Source organism: Erpetoichthys calabaricus, chromosome 6 (assembly GCF_900747795.2).
Source record: "Erpetoichthys calabaricus chromosome 6, fErpCal1.3, whole genome shotgun sequence".
Taxonomy (NCBI): Eukaryota; Metazoa; Chordata; class Cladistia; order Polypteriformes; family Polypteridae; genus Erpetoichthys; species Erpetoichthys calabaricus.
Window position 1 is genome coordinate 156,549,481 of NC_041399.2, and position 13,371 is coordinate 156,562,851.

The following is a 13,371-nucleotide window of genomic DNA, read 5'->3' on the forward strand; positions in this document are numbered from 1 at the left end:
CAGGAATAAAAGGCTTATTTACTGCGTCTGTTGTACGAAGTACCCAGCCATCTATACACAGTAGGTGAAACAAGGAGATGGATAGTAAAAAGCTTTCATACAGCATGTTCAAGCTGTTAAAATCAAAGACCTCACAAAGTCTATTACAGAACACTTCACATCCTTCTATCATAGTCACACTGATCTCGGCTCAGTCTTTGTTTTTTCCTAGGGCATCAAAGAAAACACAAGAATCTTAGCTCATTTTCTGCTTGGAATCATATACTTCTCCAAGTTTTAATGATCAACTAATATTTTAATTTCTTCATCTTCTCTGATGGCAGCTTTTGACACATACTCTTACCTTTCACTGCTCTTATCGGGCCTGGCTTTATTCCATTCTTCCTCTCCTACATTTGTTATCTGTTCTTTTGCTCTTTCCTCTTCAGTTACACATTTGATTAAAGCTATACAGCTGAAAACATTAAGTCCCTTACCTTCCTGGAAATAACTTTTTTTTTCCTTTGTTGATAAATACTGAAGCAGTTCTTCACTAATAACATTAAATCAACTTGTATATAAAAATGCTTGTTTCAATTTGTGTTGCTAAATACAACTTTTGCTGATGTTTGCATTTGTTGTTTTAGAGATGTCTGCAGCAGAGATTGCATCATTTTACTGAGATAAATTACATTACAGTGATCCCTCCTCGATCACGGGGGTTGCGTTCCAGAACCCCCCGCGAAAGGTGAAAATCCGCGAAGTAAAAACCATATGTTTATATGGTTATTATTATATATTTTAAGCCCTTATAAACTCTCCCACACTCTTATAAACATTTCCCGCACAGTTATACAGCATAAACCCTTTGTATTCTCTTAGATATTAGGTAAGATTTGTTGAAATTATGTATGTAAACACACTGTTTATATACAGTAAAACCTAAATGTTATTTTAAAGATGTCGAGCGTCTCCGATATCACATATGTTACAGCCATTATGACAGACAGACAACCAGCAATAAATATGTACAATGGAAGAAAAATTCTATACACAAAAATGTGTGTACAGTGACACTAAATGTACATACATGTACTAAGTACTGTACGTAGAAAATTAATTATGGTTACTCACTAACAATGACACGTTGACTTGTCCGATAACGATGAGTTTAATTTTACTGCACAACAAAGGAGAGCATTACAGCTCTTCTAAAGGAGCCTCTTCAGGCGACTGTGTAGCACTGCCGTTGTTCTTCTTCCAGCAGTCTCAATCCAAATCGCTAAAGCAGATTCCATCCAGACTACCACCTTATTACGTACACTTACAACTCGTTTCGCGCCCTGGTTAAAGGACACTGCGGCTGTAGATCTTATATTCTTTTCCTCCTTTTTAAATAAAAAGAACTGTGGACTCATTGATGCCATAATGGCATCCTACAGCGGCGTAGCTGTTCCCTTCCTTCAACATATCCAAAACTTTTACCTTTTCAGCTATCGTTAGCATCTTCTGTTGGCGCTTGGGCATGGCCCCTGAAGCAGTAGCAGGAGCAAATCATTTTGGAGCCATATCGAAGGGCTTGACTATGCACAAAGATAAACACAAAAGAGCACAAAAGTTAACTCTTTACACAGCGAAACACATTGATACTGAATGAGCGAGACAAGATTTCCTGGTTAACGCAAAGCGGAATCGAATTCGGCGCTCCGTTGCTGAGCCAATCAGCACCCAGGAACTTAACCGCGTGCTCTGATTGGGTAGATTCTCAGCCATCCGCCAATTGCGTTTCTTGTATGAAATCAACTGGGCAAACCAACTGAGGAAGCATGTACCAGAAATAAAAAGACCCACTGTCCGCAGAAATCCACGTTATATATTTAGATATGCTTACATATAAAATCTGCAATAGAGTGAATCCGCGAAAGTCGAAGCGCGATATAGCGAGGGATTACTGTATATAAATACAGTATAATTTGTAAAAATTTGTTCACTCAGTATGGGAGCATTAAACGTGAGCATATGAAAAGAAAACACGCATAATGACAAATAAGTAATGGTAACTTGTCTCTAACTCACACTTGGTGATAATCTGAAAACAAGCTCAATGTCACTTTCTTCTGTTCTTTATCTTGCAACTCAAAATACTCATCCAACATTGTAGAATTCCAGCCTTCAACTATATGCAGAATATTTCTTTAAACAACAGCAATAGCAACTCAGTTCACATTGTTGTTATTTGCTGTCACCTAGTAGATAAAAATAAACAATACACTAAAGGCAACTTTTGTTGACACTAGGCATACTTAGCATTATGCTTATCCCTGGAAGAACAAGGCAAAATTGCTGAATGCTTTTTCAACAATGAAAAATGTAATTATGTTTAACAGAAACATGTCTACTGTCCAGTGCTGAAGTGATGCAGATTTTGCATACATGTTTCATGTGATATGTTTTAAACAGTTACCAACGCACACAGGCACTGTCCAAGCAAGTGTCAAAATTTTTTTTTGTAATATTCAAGATGTACCCAGAGCTTGCTTCACATAGCATGTAGAACAGAATGCTGAACATTGTCCGCAATTTCCATAGTTTTGGTGCTGGGTGATTAACTTTATCATAGCTATTATTGGGTGACTATTATCCACTTACATAGGTATTATCAAAATGCAGGAATTTTTTAATAAATGAAAAACAATCCCCATGTATAACTTCACCAAAAATAGGTGTCTGCAACAGTAAGTTTGTGGACCAGCACCATCTCAGGACTGATTTACCCATTATGCCCTACAGCAGTGCTTCCAAACTCGGTCCTGGGGACTCACTGTGATTGCAAATTTTTGTTCCAACCAGCTTCTGTTTTTAATTGGACTCCTGGACTAACAAAGTGAACTATTATTTCCCAAATTCTGTGTTTTTGGAACAATACAGAAATTAGAAAACTAAGTTTGGTAAAAAAAAAATAAATAAATAAATCTGTACCAAGCAGTCATATGGGAATAATGTATGTTTTTTTCTTTTTAACAATATTTTCATCAAGATTTTCATTCTACTTTTCCAGGTGTTCTCATTGTTTAATTAATCAATTATTTACTAATTAGTGGGTCTAACGCTAAAGTAGTTGCGGCCTTTAATTATTCAGTGTTGTTTGCCTGGGTGTCTGCTCTACCTGTTTTTAATTGTCATTAATAAGATACAACGAAGGGGGAAAACTGCACAGAGAAAGGGCAAAATATTAAACTGAAAAAGATCTCTTAATATATCAGAAAAGGAGTGGAAAATAGCAATACAGAGAATTCACTCAACCTCCATATGCACAAAGCATACTATTATTCAATTCAAAATTATATAATCGAACACATCTGTCTCGCTTAAAACTGTCCAAAATGTTTCAAGGGCAAGATCCAACCTGTGAACGCTGCAATCTAGTCCCAGCCTCACTGGGTCACATGTTTTGGACCTGCACCAAATTAACATCAAAAATTTTAAGTGTCTCTCAGACTGCCTTCTTGTCACAATCCCTCCTAACCCATTAACAGCTGTGTTTGGTGTTCTTCCAGTTGGGTTTAAAGTGGAGAAGGACAAACAAACTGTGATTTCATTCACTGCACTTTTGGCGCACAGACTTATTTTGCTAAACTGGAAGAATTCTAATTATCCTCTGATAAGTCAGTGGGAAACCGATGTTTTATATTATTTGAAATTGGAAAAAATCAAATTCTCAGTTAGAGGATCTGTACAGAACTTTTTCAAAACCTGGCAGGATCTAATCAATAATATTTTAGAATAAGCTCTTAAAGCACCGAGGATGCAATTCTCTCTGCATTTTTTTTTCTCTTCTCCATTCATCTCTATTGCCCTATTAAACTAATCAATTTAGGAAAGTTTACAAGCTTGAAGGTTTACCACCATTGGCCATGCTCTCTTTCTCAAGGGTGGGGGTCAATCTGTTTTCAATCCTATTTTTTGTAAAAACTGATCTATTTGTATGGAATGATTAAAATTAATAAAATTAAAAAAAAAAGAGAAAGGGAAAAATATAATAAAATCAACGTAAGAGAGTTAAGCATTTAAATCTATAGCAAAAGGAGAAATATTTCTAAATGTTGTATAAATGTAAAAAAAATCAAGCTGCTATGCTTTTCTGAATGTAGAAAGACAGAAAAAAATGCCAGCTAATTAAATGAGATCATTGTTACAAGGTGTTGTCACTGATTATGAATCTGGTTTGAACAAAAACCTGCAGCCACAGTGGGTCCCCAGGATCAAGTTTGGGAAGCACTGCCTTCCAGTATCAGAAGAATGAAAAATATTCACATGTTGTCTGCAGAAACAAGCTGCCAGTGACTGTGACTAGCAGTGGGTTTACTGCAACTTTTCGGAAACTGCTCAGCATTGTGGTTTGTTTCAAAAACTATTTTGTCCACCAGACTATTATCGACAAATTATAAACAGCCCAGATAATCATGATCAACAGATATATTTAGACTGGGGTTACACATAAATGGGCAACAAGGAGGTTCAGGACTGTCAGACATACTATGAAGCAGACACCACACATGAACATCACTGAAATTTGGCATATACCGGACAGGTATCAGTTTCACTGTCCACGTCATCATCTGATGACCAATTTACACTGTCCTCACTATCACCTGATTCAAGTAATTTAGTTCAGTTCAGTATCAGTTTGTTACAAAACTGGCTTCACGGCTTTTCATTTACATGTGTTTTTAGTTGAATATGAATATTGACGAGTTACCACAGAGTTACTATGAAGTGGCACAAATATATGATTTTTTACAGCATGATGTTATTTCATCCATTAGAGAGCAAAAGAAAAGTGGGGTTCATTAAACATTACTCCAAGTGTAACTGAGGATCGGAATGCTACGTAATTGTGGTTAAGCATGAATCAGACTTGGGGTGATGTGTTATGATCCCTTAATAATCTCAGGGTTAACACCACAGAGGTTAACACTGGTTTTATCCACTTAGTTCCTTAATGGCGACGAAAGCATTGAAGATGTTAGCTAGACTTTATACTTTGCACCAATGCTTGTTCCTATGCACTTTTTTGGCAAATTATTGTTATTTATTTATTTTACATTTTTATGGTTCACCACCTCAAGTAGCATGGGAAGTTAGCTGGTGTAGCAAAGGTGCAGGGTAACAGAGGAATAAAGGAAGAAAAAATACTGTACAAAATATACAAGCTGAAGGGACTTCTTTCAAAGTAAATTTAAATAGTAAACTAATATGTAAATGAAGTCGCATTGACTGTTTCTCAGTTTTAAGATTGAAAAGTTTGCAAATTCACAAATGCCTCTCAATGGGGAATTTAGAAATCTCAAAGATGTGTACAGCATGCTCTGCTCAAAAGATCTCAAAAATGCAACTTTTTTACAAAATTTCTTTTACAAAAAGTATACCAAATTTCAACAGAAATCGGTCCACTGGAAGCACTGAATGTGCTTTTTGCATAATATGTAAATGTACATAAAACAGATATCTGGTGAAATAATGATGGTACATATTTTTTTCCTTGGTTTAAAAGTAATTATCAAAAAGATGTCAGTCTACAGAATTTCACAAAAATGAGTACACCCCTCACATTTTTCTTAATATTTTATTATATCTTTTCATTGGACAACACTGAAGATATGACACTTTGATATAATGTAGTCAGTGTACAGCTTGTATAACAGTGTTAATTTGCTGTCCCCTCAAAATAACTCAATACACAGCCATTAATGTCTAAACCACTGGCAACAAAAGTTAATACACCCCTAAGTGAAAAATGTCCAAATTGTGCCCAATTAGCCATTTTCCCTCCCTGGTGTCATGTGACTTATTAGTGTTACAAGGTCTCAGGTGTGTTAAATTTGGTGTTATTACTCTCACACTCTCTCATACTGTTCACTGGAAGTTCAACATGGCAACTCATGGCAAAGAACTCTCTGAGGATCTGAAAAAAAGAATCGTTGCTCTACATAAAGATGGCCTAGGCTATAAGAAGATTGCTAACACCATGAAACTGAGCTGCAGCATGGTGGCCAAGACCATACAGCAGTTTAACAGGACAGGTTCCATTCAGAACAGGTCTCACCATGGTCGACCAAAGAAGTTGAGTGCACGTGCTCAGCGTCATATCCAGAGGTTGTCTTTTGAAAATAGACATACGAGTGCTGCCAGCATTGCTGCAGAGGTTGAAGGGATGGGGGGGTCAGCCTGTCAGTGCTCCGACCGTACGCCGCACACTGCATCACATTGGTCTGCATGGCTGTCGCCCCAGAAGGAGGACTCTTCTAAAGATGATGCACAAGAAAGCCCGCAAACAGTTTGATGAAGACAAGCAGACTAAGGACATGGTTTACTGGAACCATGTCCTGTGGTCTGATGAGACCAAGATAAACTTATTTGGTTCAGATGGTGTCAAGCGTGTGTGGTGGCAACCAGGTGAGGAATACAAATCAACCATGGTGGTGGGAGTGTCATGGTTTGGGGCTGCATGAGTGCTGCTGGCACTGGGGAGCTACAGTTCATTGAGGGAACCATGAATGCCAACATGCACTGTGACATACTGAAGCAGAGCATGATCCCCTCCCTTCAGAAACTGGGCCACAGGGCAGTATTCCAACATGATAACAACCCCAAACACACCTCCAAGATGACCACTGCCTTGCTAAAGAAACTGAGGGTAAAGGTACTAGACTGGCCAAGCATGTCTCCAGACCTAAACCCTATTGAGCATCTGTGGGGCATCCTCAAACAGAAGGTGGAGAAGCGCAAGGTCTCTAACATCCACCAGCTCAGTGATGTCGTCATGGAGGAGTGGAAGAGGATTCCAGTGGCAACCTGTGAAGCTCTAGTGAACTCCATGCCCAAGACAGTTAAGGCAGTACTGGAAAACAATGGTGGCAACACAAAATATTGACACTTTGGGCACAATTTAGACATTTTTCACTTAGGGGTGTACTCACCTTTGTTGCCAGTGGTTTAGAAATGAATGACTGTGTGTTATTTTGTGAGATACTGTATAAACAGTCTGCTTTGAAAAAGATATAAACAAACAAGAATGAAAAGTTCCTGGCATGCATGTGTTGCAGGCTTCTTTTTTTTTTTTTAGATCAAATTTTAATTTTGATTACTAGTAAGATACATACTATGCCAAACATGCGTAGTTTGTGGGCTTTCTTGTATATCAAGCAAGAATTATAAACACCTTGGAGTGGTCAATCAGGACTTGGTGAACACCCAATGTTTATGGAGTTGATAGCCTCCTTTAGTTTGGATTGAGTAGATCGGGAATCTAATATGGAAATATCTTCTGTGAGTAACTTCTATTAGTAAGAGAACTAATTTATTTTTAGTAATAGGAAGGAATACTCTGGTATCGCAGCTGCACATCCTCCAGTACAGAAACATGATGGGCTTGGCATAAGAATTTCAAATTCAGTTTTCTGTAGTAACACTGAATTTCACACCTATTTTACAGAAGTAATTTACAATGCATGTCCTAAATCCACCACACAATGGCACATTCTCTCCAGAACTCAAGGATGTCTTTGTAAGTCACTGATTTTTACTTCCATATAAATGGAAGTTTGGTGATGGGGTCAAAAATTTGCCATTGAGTTAAAGTTCAAATTCCAATTCTGCAATATTTAAAACAATGATTTGCGACAATTTTGATCAAGTAGTTTTTGAGATACATCATTTATTTAAATACAAATGCATGCAAGCATGGAGGTACATGCAAGCGCATGCACACTCAAAGAAATTTATAGGTAAAGATAACTATCAGATGCCCAGCCAGAGCATATCCTTGATGATAAAGAAAGAAATTAACATTCATATAAATGCATAGGCAACAGCTCCATAGGTGCCAAGGAACTCAAGCATCACAAAAATTTCTACCTCTAAAAAATAAAAATACCACATAGCCTTCAGATTTTCATCATGTTCAACTGTTAAACGACTAAAAAATTCTCTGCTGCATTCCATCTGAATAATTCTTCCAACTCAACTCACAGGAAGGATAACACCAATCTGCTAGTATTAGTGTGTTAACCTGTCTGTTTAGTTTTGTGGATGAGAGGTGGGGAAAACAAATTCTCAGATGCATAATGATTCTACATTGATGTACAAAACTCCATATTTGAATCGTTATGAGCTTATGAATGAACTGGAAAATATGCACAGTACAAACCATTTCACATTGCATGTATATACAGTATTTGGGTTTAATAAGTTTATTTAGTACTGATATTTAAATATGGGTAAAGCAGCTCACACACAGCACCATGAACTTAGGTCTGATTGCTTAGCCTGGTTAATATCTGTATGGACACTGTTCTCCTCATGTGAACAATGTGCATTGCTACGGAATATTGCCTGTTTTAAAGCTGGTTATTAGAAGTGTGTCACTAAACTCTCAACTGGCAAAAAACTTTATTTTTAAATGTGTTGCTGTTAAGGTGTATTCTTCACCCAGTTTAGGATCATAGGAAGCTATCCAGGTGGATGGAACACCAATCCTTTGTAGGGCTCAGTCATGCAGACATTCCAAAGAAGGCAGGAGATTCAACATGGGTGCTATTGGAAATCCAAATAGCAGAAAAATACAAATAAAGTATCAATTTGGTTTAATTACACTCATTTGCTATAGATAATGTTTTGAAATTCTGCAGTTTAGTGGTGCAGTACCTAGCATTCTTATCTCAGAATTTCAGAGGCTCAGGCTTAATTCTTAGCTTTGTAACAGTCAGTGTGTTCAAGTGAGTTGATTTCTCAGTGTAATTGTGTCAAGTGAAATACAGGGGCTCTTTCCACAACTGATTCCTGCCTATGGATCTATGCAACAGACATTGGCCTTACATGAGTATTACATTCCTGCCCTATGGGAGGACATACTGTAATATTTTTAGTGCACATGTAGCTTATGTGTGTGGTGAATCAGACAACTTAAAGCATTTTTGAAATTAAATAATCATTTGCTTAAACTTATTGTTTACTAATAATAAAAAATTTAAAAATGACAACAGTGCTTAATAGCTACTTGATTCTTGCATCTTTTGATTACATCAGAAGCCTTGAACAGTCAAATTATCAAAAGAAAATTGAGCTCTGTCAAACACCGCAAAATTTTAAGCTTTATGTATTACAAAGACAGGTATACAACATAAATGATACAATACGACAGTTATGAATAAAACTGTTTTTAGACTTGCAAAACAGTATCTCTGTGTGGACATTTTTGGTGAGTTAAAAAAAATAAAATGTGACAAAATTCAACTGATGAGAAAACTGAAAAACTAAAACTGGAAAATAGTGAAAAAGTAAAACTAAATAAAAAAAAACAAGCAGAAAGAAAAACTAAATAAAAACTAAAACTAAAAATATTTTAAAATTAAAAACCACTGGCTATCCTTCAATTTTAAAATGTAACTAGCCAACCTGCGGCGTAGCATACGTCACATAATTATGTATTGATGGGTGAACACTTCCTGAACTACACAGTTGTCCAAATGGGGTGGGTTTGTGGATACCACTGTGAGTGAATGAAAAGATGGACCTCTGGAGAGAGCAACATACAATTGTCCGTGACTGAAAGCGGGATCGTCTGTAACGATGGAGGCCACGCTGGTGAAAGTTACTTCGTCGGTAGGGATAAGTTTCAGCACTTGTTCATTAAGATGTAGCAAGTCTTCGTTGTTGACGCTTAATATACCTTGCGTACTGAGTTGTTCCGGAGTCACAGTTGAGAAACACTTATTTAATGTCTTTTAAGCACAGGGAAAAAAATTAACACATGAAACATCCGTAATGTAATAAGCCACCAAGAAAAGTAACATTGCAATAATGCGCGCTACGATCCGATCGCTGTAAACAGAAGTGAAAACAAAATCGAGCCCGGTGCATTCTTTAACTGCCTTGTAGCGCAGTGGTAGTGTTGCTGCTTTGCAGTAAGAAGACTGTGGAAGATTTTGGGTTCGCTTCCCGGTTTCTCCCTGTGTGGATAGCGCTTTGAATACTGAAAACACCGGTATATCAATGTAATGAAGTATTCTTATTCGTCCAGCACTCGCTCTCACTCGCGCGCGCCTGTATGTGTGTGTGTCGCTCGCTCGCTGCACGTGTTCCTGCAAGCATACCAGTAAGTGAATGAAAAGATGGAACTTGGGAGAGAGCAACATACAACTGTCCATGACTGAAAACTGGTTTTGGCAGATACATGCACATCTTTTTGAAAGTTTGTCCTGTGCCTTATTAATTGTCATTGCAAAGGCAAATCTAACAGGAAATTGTCATCCGTGTTAAAGTAAAAGGCAAATTATCCGCGACAAACTGTTTTACATGCTGCATACCAACCCGCGGCATAGTATACGCCACATAATCACGCCGCTTTTTTTAATGTTTTTTAAGCAGAGGGAAAAAATGAACATTTGCAAAATCCATAACGCTGCTTTCAGTAAGTACAATGCACACGCGTTTAATTTGTCGGCCAATTTTTGTCAGCCGTCTTTTCTGGTTTGGGCTGCTTTTGCAGTGTTACCACTTGTGCATATTAAATCTTGAAATCCTTCAAGTAACTAATTAACTAACTAACACCCACCCACCCAGCTTGTGAGAAAACAATGCGCCCGTTCTTTCATCATTTTGTTGCAGCCTATCAAAGACTTGCTGATCATGTTTTCTAGACTCAATATACATTGGCTTTTCACTCAGTGCGGGGGCGCGCATTCATCTCGGATTATTGCATCCTGCTAGACTAATCTGCTACACGGCTGCGTTTGAAAAGCCAACTTATCCCTGATGAGTTTCACCGGCATTAATGATTAGGAATCTGGTTGGAACAAAACCCTGCATCCACAGGGGTTCACCAGGACCAAGTTTGGGAAACACTGCTGAACACAGATGAAACCGACTCACGTGAGGAGTTGGGGCGGGCAAAGTGGTTGCAGCTATTGATTATTCAGTATTGTTTGCCTGGGTGTCTGATCTGCTCAACGGGATCAGAAATAAAAGGAAAACAATGTGAAGGCAATGTCACAGGTGATCCTGTGGTATAGCGGGTCCACAGCTCCCCTTCAAAAGGCCATTTTTAAATAAATAATCATCGCACTCACAGCGTAGCGAGGGGCGTGGAAGTGTGGCTGAAACGGTTTCCGGGTGGAGTCGTGCTGCAAGCATTTCTCCCCTGTGCAGTGTGCGAGCAAGTGAGGAGAGAGAGAAAGCCGGTACGTTAGAGTGAGCGAGAGCAGGCTCGAAAGGCAATGTGTTCCTGTGGTATAGCGGGTCCATAGCTCCCCTTCAAAAGGCCATTTTTAATCAGGCGACTGACAGTAGTGGAGTCAGGAACAGAGAAGGTCAGCTGCTGAGAGAGCGTCTCGACTGTTGCAGGGCCTGCATCGGTGAAGCAGGTGAGACGCTAATGAAAAAGAGGCACAGGGCTTATTGGTTTTTAAAGACTGCTTCCTTCATTGTGTTTTAACCTCAGTTTTAAAGGATTGCGCAGCTCTCTCGCTGCCTGTGTGTGTGCGTCTGTCTCTCTGTGGCGCTGCCTGTGTGTGTGCGCGGCTCTCTCTCTCGGGCTGCCTGTGTGTGCCTCTATCTCTCTCTGGCGCTGCCTGTGTGTGTGCGCGGCTCTCTCTCTCGCGCTGCCTGTGTGTGTGCGTCTGTCTCTCTCGGGCTGCCTATGTGTGCCTCTGACTCTCTCTGGCGCTGCCTGTGTGTGTGCGCGACTCTCTCTCGCGCTACCTGTGTGTGTGCCTCTGTCTCTGTCTGGCGCTGCCTCTGTGTGAACCAAGGTTCCACTGAGGTTGACTAATGAAAAGTAAACGTGGCTCAGACCTGCATGTGGACTGTGGCACAGACAAACAGAAATGACGGCATGTTTTCCGAGGCATCGCGTCCGAGTTGGTGGGCGTGGCTGTGCGAGTTTTCGTCGTATCCAATGCTCTTAGAGTTGGTGGGCATGACTCCTTCCTGTGTGCTTTCATAGGTGTCTTGCCCGCTCTGGCGGCGGCTTAGAGAATGATATATATAGATTCTTATTGTCCTTAATCTGGACAATCTGTATTACCTAAAAGTTATCTTGCAAGATACTGTAAAAATGTAACATTAATGCCTTGAGAAAATGATAAATCAGTCAAAATATACATAATATAACAGTTTATTTTAGTATATACTATTCATTATGTGCAAAGTCACAAGCTGCTCAAGGCATGTTCTTTTTGAGATACTCTAACTAAAAAACATTCTCTACTGAATAAAATGAGAAATGTATCGAGTAATAGAAACTGAATGACCTAAAGTAGCAAAAGACTTTTTGTACTGTAGAAGCTGAACAATAACTCCAACAAATGAAACACAATCATTTTAAGTGCTTTGAAAGAAAACTAAAAGTAAAATAAATGAAGAAATACTACTAAATCTTTGAAGGTAAAAACTAAATCAAATTCTAAAACTGTATACACTAAAAATATACAAAAATAATTTTGTTTAGCAGAAAATGGGAAATATCAAACATATAATGTGTGTTCAACTTTTGGCCTTGTATATTCAAGATGGCAGAATAGCTTCTCTGTATTACCTGATTAGTAACTTCTAAAGTGGTTGGATTGTATGTGGTAATTCCATGGGTACCAACAGAAAATACTCTTTTATACCTGCAAAACAAAAATAAATCATAAATTTAACATTTCACAATATTTGCAGCTCTTTTTATTAAGAAAATTTAACAAGATACTGTATCTGTGACCTGTTACAAAATGATGAAGGGATGCTTGATGTATGCCACATTCTATATATAATAAATTTAACAATTTTATTGGGCTGGAAAAATCTCCTACATTCCTTAAGAAACCTGAGCACTTTGTTCTGGAATTAACTGTTTAGACAAATGTTTATCCTCTTAAAAAGCTAAGTTATAATTTTAAGCAATTCTTTATTAACATCAGAATGTCTAGTTCCTACTAAAGAACCAATAGATTAATACAGCCACATGAACAGGAAACGTTCTTGTTTGATTTGTGGGACCCAAACAAAGGAAACATAAAAAGGTCTAGAACCATGGGCATGATGTGCTAGTTTGTTTTACTCATAAATCAGTTGCTGACCCAGAATATCGGTAATACCAACCTGTCACAAGCCAATGACTCACCCTGTAAATAACTCGGGACTCCAGACCATAAGTGACTAGATGAGACCTACTCCCAAGAACTTGACACACGAGTATCAAAGCTGTAGTGGGCAATTTGCTAGCACACATTTACCTTTAACTCATATTCATGGTAATAACTGGTGTTTTACAACCTGAAGTCCAACACTGTTCAACCTCTATTTTTTGGTAGTCACTTTATCTAAAGTGACTCACAAAGACAGACACAC

The 13,371-nt window shown here is 38.3% G+C and overlaps 1 protein-coding gene across 2 annotated transcripts in view; it reads right to left on the bottom strand.

The window, feature by feature from the left end:
• Positions 1-13,371, bottom strand: part of LOC114653624 (dnaJ homolog subfamily C member 13) — a 331,290-nt gene that overhangs the window by 252,536 nt on the left and 65,383 nt on the right. For both annotated transcript variants that reach the window (XM_051929216.1, XM_028804037.2), the window contains exon 3: positions 12,575-12,650. In XM_051929216.1, coding sequence (XP_051785176.1) covers positions 12,575-12,650 — 76 coding nt within the window. The remainder of the gene's footprint in view (positions 1-12,574; positions 12,651-13,371) is intronic.